This window comes from Cydia pomonella, chromosome 28, assembly GCF_033807575.1.
Source record: "Cydia pomonella isolate Wapato2018A chromosome 28, ilCydPomo1, whole genome shotgun sequence".
NCBI classification, from domain to species: Eukaryota; Metazoa; Arthropoda; class Insecta; order Lepidoptera; family Tortricidae; genus Cydia; species Cydia pomonella.
The window spans coordinates 978,039-996,040 of NC_084730.1; the positions used below are offsets into that span (position 1 = coordinate 978,039).

Sequence of the window (18,002 nt, forward strand, 5' to 3'; positions counted from 1 at the left end):
TCTGAACGGGTAGATTGTGTATATCTCAACCGCTGTTGTAGTTTGCACCTGAACCGGGATGTGAAATATCTACACTGACATCCTGACAACTGTATAGAATAGCGAAATTGTATGAAGTGACATTTTATCAAATTTGACATCTGTATTAATTAATAGCTATATTGAATGAAACATTTTAAAATTAATTTTATTTGTATTTATTTTTATTTGATCGAATTTTGTTTGATTTAGTTTCACTTCTTTTCAATTTCAATTAATTTATTTATTCTTAATCATCATTAATTTATTGACATTCCCGTTATTGTGTATAGTACTAATCATATATTTTAAGATATACATTTTTTACTAACAATAATTGATCTCAGTTGGTCTCTCAATAAATGAAATTGAAATTGAATTGAATTTATATACTTGTATTTCACCTATTTTCCATAATCGCCCTATAACCGTCAATATGATTGTTTCCAATTTTTTGAAAACGCTTGTATTACGTTCTATATTAACTAAAAGGTGCCCTAAAATTCAACTTTTATACTAAAAACGGCTTTAAATATGTTAAATTAACAAAATATATTTTGACAGGTGCTTTCGCGCCCAAAACGCTCTTTGAAAATTGTGTGACGTCACAGTTTACGGTTTGACACATAACTACATACACACGTAGAAGATACGAACTGTCAACTGATATTTGTCATTTGTTGTTTATCGCGTAACTGTCAACAGTGTCAATCCAAGAGTTGTGACGTCATCAGAATCTTCAAAGACGTTTCGAGTTTGGTCACGTGACGTGTGCCAAAAGATATTTTAAATTCAATATTTACAAAAATATGGTCATTACAGGTCCCCTAAAAGTAGTAACATGTTCTTATAATCCAAAAGAATTTATTGGGATACAATTCTGCCCTAAGACTTGTAGATGCAAACAACCCTATTATGTGATCTATATTCATGTTTATCAATTCACGTTAAACATCATTACAGCAGGGATCGGAAACCGGTATTTTTTGTATGGGAACGAAAACGGTATTTTTTCGTTCTTTGTTAATTACTTCATTTCTAATTAGGCAATCTAATAATACGAAGTCGTTATCTGAAAACACAACTGAGTCCTACATTTAGAGTATAAAATAAACCGAAATATATGGTTATTTCGATGTTTTTGCAAAAAACCGGTTCCGATCCCTGCATTACAGAACTAAATAACATTTATTTGTCCCAGTGTTTGTGTTTCATGTGTTTGATGTGTTGTTGCCAGTATTCAAAAATATTATTTTAATGAAATTAAGTACTAACAATAGTAACAATCAATGCAGGGTGTTTATTTTGTCACCTGCAATAATTTACGGGGTGAATCTACAGGTCATACTGAGCAACTTTTACAAAGGGACTAACCCGATAATCGGAAAAAAAATGGCTTTTTCATACATTTTGGCTGTCTGATCTTGAAGTTTTGTATGGGAAAGTATTTTTTTTTCGTGATTTCGGGATTGGTCCCACCGTTATTTATTTATCGTATGGCATATGTATGTCACTGGATTAAGTACATAGATAAACTTATAATTAGAATTTCGCCCTTCCTAGGTACGCGACCGCTTTTTCTGATAGGATCTTAAAATCATCTACATGGCCTGTGTATCTAGTAAGGGGGCACTCCAGAGTGATGTGGTTGATGGTCTGGTCTGGTCTGGCCCAAAGAGCATATAATCACTACGTTTGTCTGGCCATAATAGTAAAAGTTGCTCAGTATGACCTATATATTCACCCCGTAAATTATTGCAGGTTACTAAATAAACACACTGTATTGGAAAACGTAGACCGCAGTTATACTTTAATACAATTTATACTTAGTAGATAAAGAACTATAATGAGTAGATAACTTGACCGTGAGTCATAATGTCTGTGTTTCATACAAACGTCCATCGTGGCGAATTGTTTTGACAGTTCGAAAAAGATGCTGATTTGGCTTGTCAGTCAAATACCTACCTTATTTGTATATTCACGTTCAGCCATTTTTTAATGGTTGCGCTTCGGAAGAGGTCGGGTGCACTCGTTGCGTCCGTCCTGCTCACGCTTACGTATCTGTCAATCATAGGGCTGCCATAAGAAAAAAAATATATCTTAATAAAATTCTGACCATCACCCTAAAAATTCTGATATTTTCTGGACGGCAATTTCTTCAACCGAAAAGTTTTATTAAAGATTCTAATACTTTAAATGTTTTAAAAAAGAAATGTCTTAAATATAAAGAAAACTCAATATAAAAAAAAGTTAAATAAAAACCATTATAAATTTACTTTCTTATTCCAAAACCTTTTTTGGGTTACAATACAAGATTCACTAGCCTTTAAACGCACCACGATTTATATCTCGGACAACCTTCCCTTTCCTTGGCCCTTTAACTGCAAACTTTTATCCAGCTGCTAGTGGTCAGTTAAGCATTTCAAAGAAACCTCGACACTGGCCAAGTCCTCCTGCAATCCTAACACAAGACCAAAAATCCCCACATGTCAGGAGAAATCGTGACGTATGGCAACCCTAGTCAGTCACAAACGATAGGATGTATTGGTTTTTCGTAGTGTCTCGCTCACTCGCCCACTCAGTAGCTCAGTACCTATTTATAACTCACATTGAACGCACGCGTATGTGAATCGTTAAATAATCGGTGTTTGTAATATTAAATTAATAGTGAAAATAACAGTTAAATCCATTATTTTCGAGTAGTTTTCAATTATGGCGAAGGTAAATGTTTAACAGTTGTTCTTTTTACGGTGTATCAATGAATTTGGTGGTGTGCAGTATGGAAATGTATTTTCTCAGATATCCTTGGAAATGCCTTTATTTTCTTTCTTAAATCGAACACGAAAAGTGTCTGATATTTTTTTCAAAAGAAAAGATAACTAGAGTCGAAATATTTATATATATTTCTAGGATTGTTTACTCTTAGGACAATGAGTAAAACATTATAACCTATTTAGCTTTTACATTTGAAGTAAGTTTCTGCCAAAAACTTAAAAAAAAACACATTTATTGCCGACTGTACTTAAGGCCCATAAAAATTGTACTCGTTAAAACGAATTATACCGATTATACGAATCGATATAGCTATAGGTGGAGAAAAAATTAAACAGTTAAAAACGGCGGCATATTGTGTTCTTTGAAAATGGAAGTCATTGTTTTGTAATCTTTAACTATTCTTTACTGGACATGGTCGATAGCGTGAAATTAAAAAAACTGAGAATAAAAAAAAGGTTTAATGCTAAATAAAAGCATTTCTACAAGTATTCTACAGCTTGTATTTTTAGTTTTAGTTAGTTTAGGCCCTAATGAACACACTTTTTTAGGTTTCATAAAAAATGCGTCTTCTTTTTCCATATAAAATAATTCAAAAAGCAATGTGTCACTCATTACTTTGTTTTAACTCAAAACGACGCATATAATGATACGACGTCACAACTGTCACAAGTGGCCACGATTTACGAATTATATTGCCGTTCGAAAAAAAAAAGATTTAATTAAAATACTAAATTTAAATTAAATTAACTTTATTGCACGATAAGCATAAATTACATTTGTAAACTTAAGTGTTAATGAAATTTAAAAAAAAAACCTTCTGAATCATTTTATAGCACTCAAACCTACGTCTACTTTAAGTGTGCGGTTATATCTAAAATACACGATGTATATCGATGATTCATAAGTATATTACTGCCACAGTTTCTGGTGAGTTATCAAGTATTATTTGCAATATAGGTATTTTTGTTACTAAAAAGTTAAAATTGTATAAAAAAATAATACAAATAAGAGCATTCCTAGGAATATTACCTACTGCTACGGTTTCAGGTAAGTCATCAAATAATGTATGCGATATATGTATTTAATTATATAGGAATTTTCTCACTCTGATCTTTAGCCAACAAGCCTAAACTTCGCGAAGTAGAGGCCTCGTCAGATAGCCTATCGTCCATCCCTCGCCAACGTAATATGTTTTGCATTGAATCATGCCACCGGACCTACCGATGACGTATGTACACGCTTGCGACTTGCGATAAATACAAAATTTAATGCACTTGATATCGGAAAGCGGTTAGTAACATGATGTTGTATATGTTTTCCGCATTATGACAAGATTAGAAAAAATAACGATTTGGAAGAGAAATTGCATTATCTGCTCTGTATCACTCTTTTACTTGAAAATCTATTGATATTTTTGAAATGCGAGTGATATAAATTGAAAAGCGAGTGGTGTTTACTACTCGTATTCTCGTACTGAATTCTGAAAAGCCTAAAATAATGTGAAAATCTGCGCAGTGGTAGTGGGGGTGGATGTGGGGATAGTATTAGGGGTGGTTGGGGAAGTGATTGTGGCAATGGAGTGATTTTCGGGGTGATAGCAGAAGTGGTCGTGGGTTTAGGTAGTATTTGGGTTGGTAGTATACATGTAGATATACTGTCCCGGCCGGTTTCGACCACGGAAACTGCTTCAACTCCGCTGCTAAGGACTTTCATGTGCCCGCGTGGCGTGTGGCTTGCGTAGCCGATCTTATTAACAAAGACCCGTGCACACAGCGGGCACGTAAGGACACCATTGTTGTAATTATACCTAAGAGCTGCTGCTGATCGGGTCAGCTCATCCCGTCTGATATCTAGTTCCGTAAGTCGGAGGGATTCAAAATCATCAGTATTGTTTAATGACAAAAGATCTCCATACAGGGCGGTCGGCCGCCCGCTTCTTTGGGGTTGGTAGTACCAGGGTGATCGCGGGGGTGGCTGTAGGGGTTGTCGCTTGGAGGCCACTGACTACTAGCACTCAGTGACAAGCGCCCGCAAGCCCTGATATAGGTACTACCTATAAATATGATCTATCGAATGATATCAAAAATACGTGTTTACTGTTCATGCGAAAGTAGTCGTGAAAATTGGTCATATGCGTTTTTTTTCCACTTAATGTCAACTTCAAATTCAGAGGCTCGAAATTCTAAAATTGCGCCCTGGACAGTGTCATATCGATATAATAAAAAAAAAAACAATCTAGTCGGCCTAACTGCGAATTATATTTTAGGCACTAAGAAAAATCCTAGAGTTAGATCAAAACAAGTCTGCAGCGATTTTGATAGCACACGCAGGGAAAATGTTATTTAAGTACTTATACGTCATAATTTCATAAAAGTTTGACGTTTAAAATAACACTTGTACAAAATAAGACTTCCCTTGGTCTGACTTTAAAAATAACTAACACATGGTTATTAACATTGTGCTACCTATTTTTTTTCATTGATGACTTATAACAATAAATCCTACAACCATTATACCAAGAATAACATTATGCATGTCGTTGATTAGGTAATATAGTAGTATGTCTTGTAATACGTTATTCAAGATGACATATCAAATTATAATAGGGATATGCCAAGTTATAACAAAAAATAGAGTGCACGTGCACAATATTTACTACGCTTTATTTTAGAAATACCATTTTCGGGAGAGCAAGTTTATTATCCGGGCAACACTGTTATCACGTCATTGTCGACAGATCGATAACACTGAATTCAGTGGATTCTGGAAAAAAATACTACAGAGCAGTGCATTGCCTGTCTCAATTACATTCATTGTGTTTGGATTTGCTCTACCGAATTTAACTAGTTTTAATGTCATTTCCAATTAGAAACCTATCAAGAAAAGTGAAGCAATGTTACAAAACCTACAAAGTTATGACTAAAAGTAATTATCGGGTATGTTTCCCTTATAACTTACTATATATTAAAGTAGATACGAGGAATTGTTCAACATTTTTTGAAGGTTTCCTCATATTTTTTAGCACGCAATATGATGTAACCTTGTGATACAATGTTGAGAATCTGCAGCTACGTTTTTCATTCAATACTAGCGGTACTATCTGTGTTTTTTATCATTTTAATTCCGTATTTCGGCCTCCACTTATATTATTGTTAATTGTATACATTGTGAACACTGAGTTTCATGGTCAGTTACTTTCTGTGTTGATACATTTTCCTACTTCCTTTAAAAATCCGGATATGGATGTTTTTATATGAGAACAAGAAATTTTGTTGTTTATAAAATCTCGTATCGTAATCGCATGACGATTGGTCTGGCCTAGTGGGTAGTGATAGTGACCCTTCCTATGAAGCTGATGGTCCTGGATTCGAATCCTGGTAAGGGCATTTAATTGTGAAAAGGTCAGACCGAAAAACCAGTATCCGGTCAAACAACTATATGTTGTATCTCTAATCTAAACTTCTTACTGCTAGCCTTTCTCGGAAGATGTTTTTTCTGGTTGCCCTTGGCACAGGTCTCTCCCATATTCCTCCACATGTCTCTGTCTAGAGCCTGTCTTCTCTGCAAGGCCCCAGCTACCTGCCTGAACTCATCTTCCCATCTCATTTTTTGTCCGCCATATTTTTGTTTTTTATTATTTATTATTATTTTATTATTTTATCTCTAAGTTGTACATTAAACATGCTTCTTTCCATACTATTTTAATAAACTTGGAGAGCTTTCCTTTCTTTGATACTTAGGGCCCATGTTTGACATCCATATGTGAGGCAAGGAAGGATAAATAAATATTATAGGATATTATTACACAAATTGACTAAGTCCCACAGTAAGCTCAATAAGGCTTGTGTTGAGGGTACTTAGACAATGATATTATATAATATATAAATATTTATAAATACTTAAATACATAGAAAACACCCATGACTCAGGAACAAATATCCATGCTCATCACACGAATATATGCCCTTACCAGGATTTGAACCCGGGACCATCAACTTCATAGGCAGGGTCACTACCCACTAGGCCAAACTGGTTGTCAAAAGGAATTAAGTGTTAAAAATTTTGGACTTAATATTTGTTGGTATTTTGGTTGTTTTTCACTATTTCCTTTAGTCACTTTAGTGACCAGTATCTTTTCCATGAGTTACCGATTCTAGTGTCCACTTTTTGTTGTGTCAAGGTTTGAGGTCATATCACTTGTCCAAGATATGTGTATCATTCTGTATAAGCGATGAGGTTGTGGTCTATATACAGGGTGATCAATCCAAAACGGTCAGTATGGAGAAGCCAGAAACTATGAGAGATAGCCACATCTGTTATTAGGAAACATGGGTTTGATTTTAAATTTAATAATAATAACATTCAATCTTTTTTTTAAATCTCTCATACATAACAGGGAATCGAACCTGCTCGAAGTCATGTAAACAATGTTAGGTATAAATTCTGCGAGTTTTTTCGTTGTTATTGTTGATAATACGAATCTTAAGTCACAAGGATTGAAAGAAAAACCCAACAATAAGATAATTAATTTATTTCAGTAAATGTTCAAAATGGTAACCATGTACCCGGTTGCAAAGATTAATTATTTTGGGTAACGAATGCATTGTTGTGTTTTGTATTTTTATTATTAAATTTAAATTCAAAGCCATGATTCCTAAGAACAGATGTGGCTATCTCTCATAATTTCTGACTTCTCCATACTGACTGTTTTGGATTGATCACCTGTATGTATATATTCTTTTACACTGTTTGTCATCTTGGATTGGAGTATCTATACTGAATGAGCAATGGCATGCCTGGCTTAGGAAATCTTGCTTGTGTTAGTCAGTATAGATAAGATAATTATGTGGAAAGTTAAATTATTTGTAGAAAGAAAACAATATTAACTGTATTTAGCATTATGATATCAGGATATCACTTAATCTTATATTCACTTTGGTTAAATGTTTCATATGAAAAAATCCGGGTGCTATGGCTATAGGATTTTATTTTATTTATATGATAACCGGTTTTAAAATAGCGGTAAGTATCGGTTTATTTTGGTTTTACTCCGAACTTTAATAAGAACGCGAACATTTTAAGAACTCTATTGTAACATACATAAACCGGTTTATTCAACAAGTGACGAGACGGTCGTCCGGCCAGATGGTGTGCCGCGTAAACAAAGACATAGGAAAAAACCGGTTTTTATTGTTCTAAACCGGTTAATCTGGCAAGAACTTTGTGGAAATGTTCTCCCAAAAACCGGTTTAAAACAGTTTTACGAACGAAACCTAAATTAAAAGGTTTTGGGCCAAGTACATGATAACGGTTTGGAAATTTAACCGGTTTCCGAGTCGAGTTACTGTATTCATGTAAATTAGTATTTTATACAATCGTGAATTCGTGATATTATTATCTGAAAATCGTTGAGCATTAGACTTTTTGTTTGCCGCGACGTCTATTGTCGAGTAGCAGTACTGAGAGTTCCGCTAGTTGACGCTAGATGTAGACTACGATAATAGTAGTATTTTTTGTAACAAAACCGTGGCATGGAGTGAGCACTCTTGGTCTTCTTAATTCTCTTTGCTCATACTGAACAGTAAACAATATGTAAACAGGCCCTAAGGCAAGTGCACACGCTCGCAGGCGCCTTATCAGATAAAAATAAATCAATGATTATCTCTAATATGGAATTAATTAGAATACCGGTTTCTTTTAGAAAGTTACTTATTTTAATCTCAGGATTGTACCCTTTTAATAAACAGACTTTAAAAAACATCGTTTATCGTGGTTCATTCATGTCAGGTGTTTATCTGTTAAAGTGGTTATATAATTCATGTTATTGTGAGTATTGTGACGGATAGAACATAAATTATTCAGATAAGTATTTGTTAACTTAATTATCTTTAAGTATTACTAGCGACCCGCCTTGGCTATTCACGTGTAACACAAAACCTTCACAAATGATACATCTAAACCTTCCTCAAGTATCCCTCTATTGATAGGTGAAAACCGCATGGAAATGAGTTCAGTAGTTTTCGAGTTTATCGCGAACATACATACACATAGAAAAACGCGGCGGGGAACTGTTTTATAAGGTGTGACAAATGTTACAGTCAAACGTTAGCTCCAAAAAATCATTGTAAGTTTACAAAAGGTATTTTTTCGTTATCAGAAATTTTAATATTTACAGAGTACTTACAATAAATCATGCTTTCAAGCTAAAGCTGATAGTAGAATACAAAACAAAATATTACTATCACTAACGTACTACAAGTACTATACCTATTACAGTCATGTGGGTACCGCTTTAATGATGCGGGTTTTTCCATAGTTTTAATTGTATTTATTTTCCTTATATTACGTGGCATATACGTGAGTACAATGAAGATCTTTAAATTTTTTTATCAATTTCTACGGAACATCATCGGCAAGCTGAGGACATACTGAAAAATTATTTTTCTACTCGTCGACTGTAAGGGTTGAATTAGGATTTAGTTTCGCGCGTTTATGTCTTTTGTACTACATATTTTTATCTACTGAGATACTTACCAATTTTCATGAATTAGTTAGGTTTTATAGTAAAAAAGTATTATTTTAAATGACGCGTCGAAAAAGTATTGTATACAATAGTGGTATAATCAAGCTTTTCAATCTCGTACCTTACTTAGGCAACTCAGCAAGCTTTGTTGCTTAAACACGGTACTCGACTGAAAAGCTCTCTATTATATCACGATTGTATAAAATACTAATTTACATGAATACAGTAAGTCGACTCGGAAACCGGTTAAATTTCCAAACCGTTATCATGTACTTTGCCCAAAACCTTTTAATTTAGGTTTCGTTCGTAAAACTGTTTTAAACCGGTTTTTGGGAGAACGTTTCCATAAAGTTCTTGCCAGATTAACCGGTTTAGAACAATAAAAACCGGTTTCTTCCTATGTCGGTGTCTATGTTTAAATAAATAAATAAATATTATATGACATTATTACACGAATTGACTAAGTCCCACAGTAAGCTCAATAAGGCTTGTGTTGAGGGTACTTAGACAACGATATATATATAATATATAAATATTTATAAATACTTAAATACATAGAAAACACCCATGACTCAGGAACAAATATCCATGCTCATCACACGAACAAATGCCCTTACCAGGATTTGAACCCGGGACCATCAGCTTCGTAGGCAGGGTCACTACCCACGAGGCCAAACCGGTCGTTTACGTGGCCACCAGGCCGACCGGCCGTTGCGTCGCTCGTCGAATAAACCGGTTTTTATAGGTTACCATAAACTTCATAAAACGTTCGCGTTCTTATAAAAGTTCGGAGGATAAAAGAAATAAACCGGTATTAACCTGTTTTTTAAAACATTTAATTTACTTACTTGGTCTCTATTGCCTAAGTAATAAGTGTGACGACATTTTGATTAAAATACCAATATCTCAGTTCTGCAATGGATATCCGCTTGGTGCCCATATAAGACAACAAGAACTGTTCTTATAAAAACCGGTTTAAAAATAACGGTTTTCCAAGTGAAACTGAAATTAAAAGGTTTTGCGCCTAGTACATGATAACTGTTTGGAAATTTAACCGGTTTCCGAGCGTTAGTTCGCGCACCGCCGGGCGAGATTTGACAAGATCTGTTCGTTTGAAAACCGGTTTTCGAGCGAAACCGAAATTAAAAGGTTTTGCGCCAAGTACATGATAACGGTTTGGACATTTAACCGGTTTCCGAGCCTTCCTGCCATACATAATGTAAAGGCACATTGAAAATGCGCTCCGACGCGGCCCGACTCCGCCCGTTCGCTGAGAAACGTAGGTACTTTAGGCGCGTGCCATATCAACCATGTCGATAAAAAGCAAGCAGTTGCGTTTCGTTCGCTACGGAGATTAATGATAACCGATAGTACTTTCTTCAAGTAAATACTGATATGCCCGATTATTTTTAATCTTTAGCCTTGGTTGCCTGGAAGAGATCGCTCTGTAGCGATAAGGCCGCCTGTTGTTAACCTCTATCTTCATGTATTATATGTGTTTCCATGTAAATTTTTTTTAGGTTGTGCAATAAAGAGGATTTTTATTGTATTGTATGTGTATATACAGGGAGGAAACAGTCGAGAGCGTTTGTACGTCTTACTGATCGTGTCTAGAGGTCCCATGATATCAAGCTTGAGACAAAGATAAGGCCCTAATAATCCCAGTCCTTCTATATGGCGCAGAAACATGGTGCCTGTACTAGCTAGATATCAAAAGACTACACGTACCACCTAAGATGTCTAAGATCTATACTTAGGATTAAGTGGCAGGACCGTATACCAAACTGAAGTTCTGCGTCGCTCCGGGATGTACGGCATGGAGGCGCTATTGATGCAGCGTCGGCTCAGGTGGTGTGGGCATATTCTCCGAATGGATGATCGCCGCTTGCCTAAAGCTATATTCTACTCAGAATTAGCAGAGGGAAAGCGGAAGCACGGCGGTCAACACCTTCGATATAAGGACGTGCTAAAGCGCCATCTAAACTGGAGTGCGATCGATCCTGCACGTTGGAAGGAGCTCGCTGCGAAACCGTCATCTTGGCGGTCTACCATCTTCGAATCCACCAAGTCGTTTGAGGAAAACCGCCTCGCGACATAAGACGTAAAACGCCAACTACGCAAGGATATACCTAAGCCCTCCTACGTGTATACATACAACATGGCCGGTCAACTATACTGTTGTGAATGTGAAAGGGTGTTTAAGAGCAAGTTTGGCCTGGCCAGCCACATAAGAGCTCATAAGAGGAAAAACCCTTGATTGCTGAGGTCGCCGTCATCGAAATCGATGCGGAGATACAGGATGACCTTAGCCATTGGACAAACCCTGAAATCCCACATAGAGTTGCTTCTCAGGAATGCTCTGATGTTAATATTTTTTTAATTAGAACAAAAGATAAAAATAAATTTTTCGAACAAAAGTTATTTGCAATAATCGACAACAAAAAGAAACACACTGAGTTAATCTTTGGCAGTGTTTTTGACAATTTGTTCAAAATATTTGATAATGATGACATTTTTCCAAAGTTAGAAGCTTATTAGTGTCATTCTCACTGCACCCACCTTGAAGTTTCTCTGTTTTGCCTTATGGTTGACTGGTAGAGAATGCCTATTGGCATTAAGTCCGCCTGTTGTACTCTTTTTTATGTGCAATAAAGTTTAAAATAATAATAATAATAATAAATAAAAAAGATGATCAAAAAGGTTGAAGAAGATTCCATTCTATTCTTTGAGGATATTACCTTAGGAGCTACTAACACATACAAGCTGCTCTAAAGTAAAAAATGGTAATTTGTTAATTTCTTCGAAACCGCTACACCGGCTGTTATGATACTTTCTGGTTCTAAATATCCTAATGCATATGTACATTTCGGCTTTGTCCAATGGCTAGGGACACACTGTATATAGAAAAATCGCAGCTAGGAATTCCCTTTCAGTTTTTGGGGAAGACCGAGCTTTAGGAGCTGGCGAGTGGGCTCCACGATTCTTGAGCGATTTTGCATTTGCAGCAGGCCCATTCGTAACCGAATGTATAATTCAGGCGACTCTAATAGTTAAAAGAAAAAAAAAAAGAAAGAAAAAAAGAAGTAGTCCAAAAGAGAGGTATGGGCAATGTGAATGTCATCTCGCCTTGTGTGGTAGGGCACAGCACAGCAGATGTCATTCCAGATCTAGAGCAGAGCCCAACTGGGGAAGTACCTCCACCTTACAGAAAACCGCAGCCAAATAACACTTGACCCTACTCATAGTGTTGTGTTCCTGCCGGTGAGTAAGGTTGCCAGAGCTCAACGAGGGGGGTGGGGTTAGGGTCGGCAACGCGCATGTAACTCCTCTGGAGTTGCAGGTGTACATAGGCAACGGAGACTGCTTACCATCAGGCAGGCCGTATGCTTGTTTGCCACCGACGTAGTATAAAAAAAAAAAGTTATGCTCGTCAGGGTTCACCCATATCGTGATGATAAGTCGTATCGTTGTCGTGGTCGACCTCGATAAAGTCTGAAAGCGCCCATTCGCCAAATATTTACATCTGACGTGGTTGTTTTGACCTTCGACCTTTATTAGTTTGTATCGATTTTCAGTGCTAAAAGTATCTAGATGCTATTTTGATATTCAAATTCATATTTGACATCACATTTTAGCAATTATTAAATACCTATTACGAATTATTCGTTCGTCCGATAACGTATTATCGAATTGAATTGCCTACTTATGGCAGCGTGGGGAAACTGCAGCGTTCGGGCGTTCTCGGCTCCGTTCGGCTTTGCATTGCTACGAGCTATTATTATGATTGGCAGAACTTGACGTCCCCTTGCGTGCACAACCACAGATAAGATCATCACTTGAATTCTGACAACCCTAAATGGCCGAAAGGGATAGTGCATTATATTAGAAAGGGACAACATGATTCGACCCTGAATCGCTGTCAAACTTCGGTTTTGTGGGAAGTTTCCTTTCTGTACGGTAGAATTATTATTTATTCTGTGCTTGTGTTGCGGTATTTGCATTTAATGATGGCCTTGACTGATTTAATCTATAATAAACTGGAAAAGTCAGATAAAGGTCGTATTTCAGTGTTCGCTAGCACTTTAAATTATCGGTTTTTTCCTCATCTCAGGTTCGTAAAGTAGTTGCAAATTTTCTAGTACAAAACGTACGTCTGAAAATATCGATACGAAAAATGTGCCAAAAATATGTATACACTACCTTAATATATGGGCAATGAAGTCGTGTGTACATATTTTTGGCACGTTTTTCGTATCGATATTTTCAGACGTGACCGTACAAGGTAGTTAGCGAAGATCTTCGTTTCGGCTTCGGCAATAACGCTTCCGAATGTTCTCTGCTGATCGGATTTCTTAACGGATTCTTATGAAATTTTATGAACGGGTTTGGTGGTTAGATATATTTTTTTTGTCGTTTCGTTTTTGAAAAAAAAATCTAAATGGCGGAATTTTACCTAAAGGACTTAAGCGCCAGTTGGAGGAGGAGGGGGGGGGGGGGGGGGGGGTATAGTTTCATTTACAGGCGTTCTCGGGCACTCTCGGGCAGAGCCCGACTAAGCTCTGCCCGAGAGTGCCCGAGTTATCGTGATTGTCAGCGTTTGCGAATAACTGATAGGCCGATATCGTTCGGCGAACCAGTGGGCAACTTTAGTCAATTTGTGTAATAATGTCCTATAATAAATAAAAAAATTGAACTTGTTTCTTTCCAGAAACTGCAGATGTGCGGTACGGAGGAGGAAATGCGAGACGTGGCGGCGAGGATTTGCAGGAACTACCTTCATGGAGCCTGGAAGACGGTGGACCCCTCGGAGCTGGACTTCAAGAGGATCAGGTCAGTTCTAGCTGTTGTGGCATAGGAGGAGGAAATATGATGGTGGGCAGAATCTGCAGGAACTACCCCCATTGGGCCTGGAACACGGTGGACCCTTTGGACCTGGACTTCAAGAGGATCAGGTCAGTTCTAGCTGATGTGGCATAGGACGAAATGTGGCGATTGACAGAATTAACAGGAACTACCTCCATCGAGCCCGGAAGACGTTGGACCCCTCGGAGCTGGACTTCAAACGGATCGGGTCAGTTTCAGCACTTGTGGCGGGCCGGGCGCGTAACAAGGTATGCTCGCGCGTCTTGGCTATATACTTTTGCTTTGTTTACCTAAATTAAGATTTATTTTTGTTGTCTCGTAGGAAAAGTATTGTATGCAACGTTGTATAAGTAGGTCAAAAAATGCTCGTGGCGTATTCCTTTACAATGTTCGCGTACGCCTTCGGCTCCGGCTCACATTGTAACTCACGCCACTCGCCTTTTTTGACCCTTCTTATACAACTGTTGCATAAAATACTGTTATGTAACCTTTATTTAGGTTTAAAGATTTTATTTTTCATAAGATATTTTTACAATTCACTTACATGAGAATTAGAAGTAAATAAGTTAATATTGTACGGATGAGCGTATACATGCGTATTTATAATATTCACACAATACAAACAAGTACCTTAAATTAACTAAAAATATTTCACAAAATAAAACTTTACAGTACATAACATTTCATTTCATATCTATTAAATTTTAAATAATCCCTACGCTATATGCTACAAAATACAGTTTATGTCAAAAACGCCTTAAATCATTTGGTAAAGAGCAGATTTTTACAAAATGGAGTCTGCTCGCAATGGTTCTCAGCTATTTTTTCATAGAAATTGATCCAGCAGTTGCGGGTTGTTAGATGAAATGTACATTCTACTAACATGTTTAATAAATGGCTTATTAGGTTTGGAAAAGGCTTATAAAATATTTGGTAAATAAATAAAATTCTGATTATTTATTGAATGACCAAAAGAAAACGTTAATAATAAGTTTTTGGCAAAAATTTAATTTTTGGTACAAGCTTTTATTGCTGATTGTACTTTTTTCCAGACAATTCTAAAAACCCCACACACAATTAGGTTGCGTTGTTTTATCACAGAGTTCCTATGGCTACCTCCTGTCTCCATCATCAGATCAGCTTGATGGTACCATAATATTGCATTGTCACCCGACTTATATATGAAAATCAGCTTCATCGGAAACCGGGAAGTGGGTCTAATTTAACTTGCAAGATTTGTCCCATACATACTAACAGGGCAAGTTAAATAAAAGCTTGTAATAATCTACTACTAAGCGGTGGTAGCCGAGTGGATATGACGTCCGACTTTCAATCCGGAGGTCGCGGGTTCAAATCCTGGCTTGTACCAATGAGTTTTTCGGAAGTTATGTACGAAAAGTCATTTGATATTTACCACTAGCTTTTCGGTGAAGGAAAACATCGTGAGGAATCGTGAAAAATGAGGAGGTGTATGTGAAGTCCCCAATCCGCATTGGGCTAGCGTGGGGACTGTAGCCCGAGCCCTCTTGCACATGAGAGGAGGCCTGTGCCCAGCAGTGGGACGTATATAGGCGGAATTATTATTATTATAATTATTAATAAACTACTTAATATGCAAAATATCTACAACGCAGGTCGTCAGGTGGCGACAAATGCTAAGCAGCAACATGCTAAGTCATAATTCATAATTCATAATAATTTATTTGCGAACCAAACCAAGATGTCCTAAACAAACCAAGATGATATCTGCAACAGGCATCGTTATTTTTAAATAATAGTTCAAGTTAAATAATATAACCGTCACGAATCGAACCTGGCTCAAATGTCCCCATCATACTGGTAGCGTTACCACGCTCAATTGCCAAGCCATGAGATCTGTGGGCCCCTCCGCCGACCGAAATCCCCAACTCTTTCGCCTCCAAAACCCAAGGCCCCTCAGTCTCGACTTTGAAATAAATTTAAGGATTTTAAGGGGTATTCTTGGAGAACTAACACTGTAACCATGGCAATGAATGCCTCTTTAAAGTTGATTCATCCATAATCATATCTCTAAACTGCGTAGAAAAAATACGTTCGCTTAGACGTTCTATTGTCGGGTGTCGATAACGTTATCTTGGGTATATTCCGGTGACACACTTATGCCAAATGCGTTCCTTGTGTGCGTATGAAACATTCCACGATCTGTCCCGTACAAATAAATAAATATTATAGGACATTATTACACAAATTGACTAAGTCCCACAGTAAGCTTAATAAGGCTTGTGTTGAGGGTACTTAGACAACGATATATATAATATACAAATATTTATAAATACATAGAAAACACCCATGACACCAGGAACAAATATCCATGCTCATCACACGAATAAATGCCCTTACCAGGATTTGAACCCGGGACCATCAGCTTCGTAGGCAGGGTCCCCACACACAAGGCCAAACCGGTCGTCAAATACTTTTTATTTATGTATTAGAACTTTTTTCGGCGTTTAAAGCCGGTGATTATTTTTCTAGGCATTTTTTGACCGTTCACAGAAAAATAAACTCCAATAAAATAAAATATACCTATATATATGTTACATGAGAAATAAACATATTTTATTTCCAATAACAGTATACATAATGGATAGCGCTGGCTTTGCCAGCTACATGCCGAGTTGTGACCCTTTTATGGCATTTTGCGCTAAATGTTATACATTGTATTGTCAACATGTTTTTGTCATCCGTGTTTGTTTTGTCATAAATAAATGTAAATTATTTCTTTCTTTATATATACAGTGGTGTTACTATAACCAGCTTAAAATAGGCCCTTGAGACATTGTACCAAGGATGCTGGCGGCATTTCCTCGTATCGCAATGCTGATACGTTGTGCGAAAAAGCCGCTCTTCGGTCACCACTGTCACCAGTTACGTCAGCCAGACTCTTCACGATTTCTGCAAAAAAACTTGCACGCTGGAACCCCATGGATCCGGAGTACATAATACTTGCAAATATACGGAAAATTTTCAAGACACGAGATACGAGACAATGTTAGACAATTTCATGAAATGCTTCGTATACTTATACAACGATGTTGGCAAGATGGCATACGGACCGTTTTATTATAAGCGGATGCAAGGGGTCTTTGTTAAGGCTCAGATCTGAGTCATAACAAACAAACAAGACTCGTTTTGGTTTATTTATTTATTATTCATGCATGAATATATTATTTTCCTCTTTCCTCGTATTCTTCTTCTTGATTTATTCAATTTCTTATGATAGGTTTCTTATTACGTATTTTAAACATTAAATTTATTTGTTTACAATTATTATGTAAGACCCGTCCCCCTGTATTACGTAGAATCTAATGGAAAATCTGAATAGAAGTTTGGTTTGTTTTAGTGTAAGCTACGCCGGCTCTAACCTTACACCTCTGACCCGAGAAGATTTAAATCCCCCCTCAATTTAACTACAACTACTACCCACCCACAAATACTGCAAACCCAGTTCGTCTACATTCCTGTTTTGACCACAGTGCAAGCTCGTCAACATTATTGTATCTACCATCCATTATCCTGACTTGTTTCTATAAATAAGACAACTTCTGAACTTTCCATTTATTTTGTATTGGTTTTTTCCAACTGAAAAGTTTGTTGGCCTGTGATTTTGACCTCCACTAATGCCACCACTGTGGACCATAGAGGAATGTGGACGAGTTAGCGCTATGGACCACATAGGAATGTGGATAAAATAGGAAAGTGACGATGTAGGAATATTTCTTGTTGACGAATCAGAATAGTGGACGATATAGAAACGATCTTATGGTCTTATGGTTGATGGAGACGA

At 36.8% G+C, this 18,002-nt stretch overlaps 1 protein-coding gene across 3 annotated transcripts in view; it reads left to right on the forward strand.

Moving 5' to 3' along the window:
* Positions 1-2,580: 2,580 nt before the first annotated feature.
* Positions 2,581-18,002, forward strand: part of LOC133532952 (choline/ethanolamine kinase) — a 45,758-nt gene continuing 30,336 nt past the window's right edge. Inside the window, exons 1-2 of one of the 3 annotated variants that reach the window (XM_061871837.1) lie at positions 2,581-2,739; positions 14,025-14,146. In XM_061871837.1, the coding sequence (XP_061727821.1) occupies positions 2,731-2,739; positions 14,025-14,146 (131 nt within the window). In that variant the 5' untranslated portion in view covers positions 2,581-2,730. The other 2 variants (XM_061871839.1, XM_061871838.1) reach the window with 2 other exon arrangements.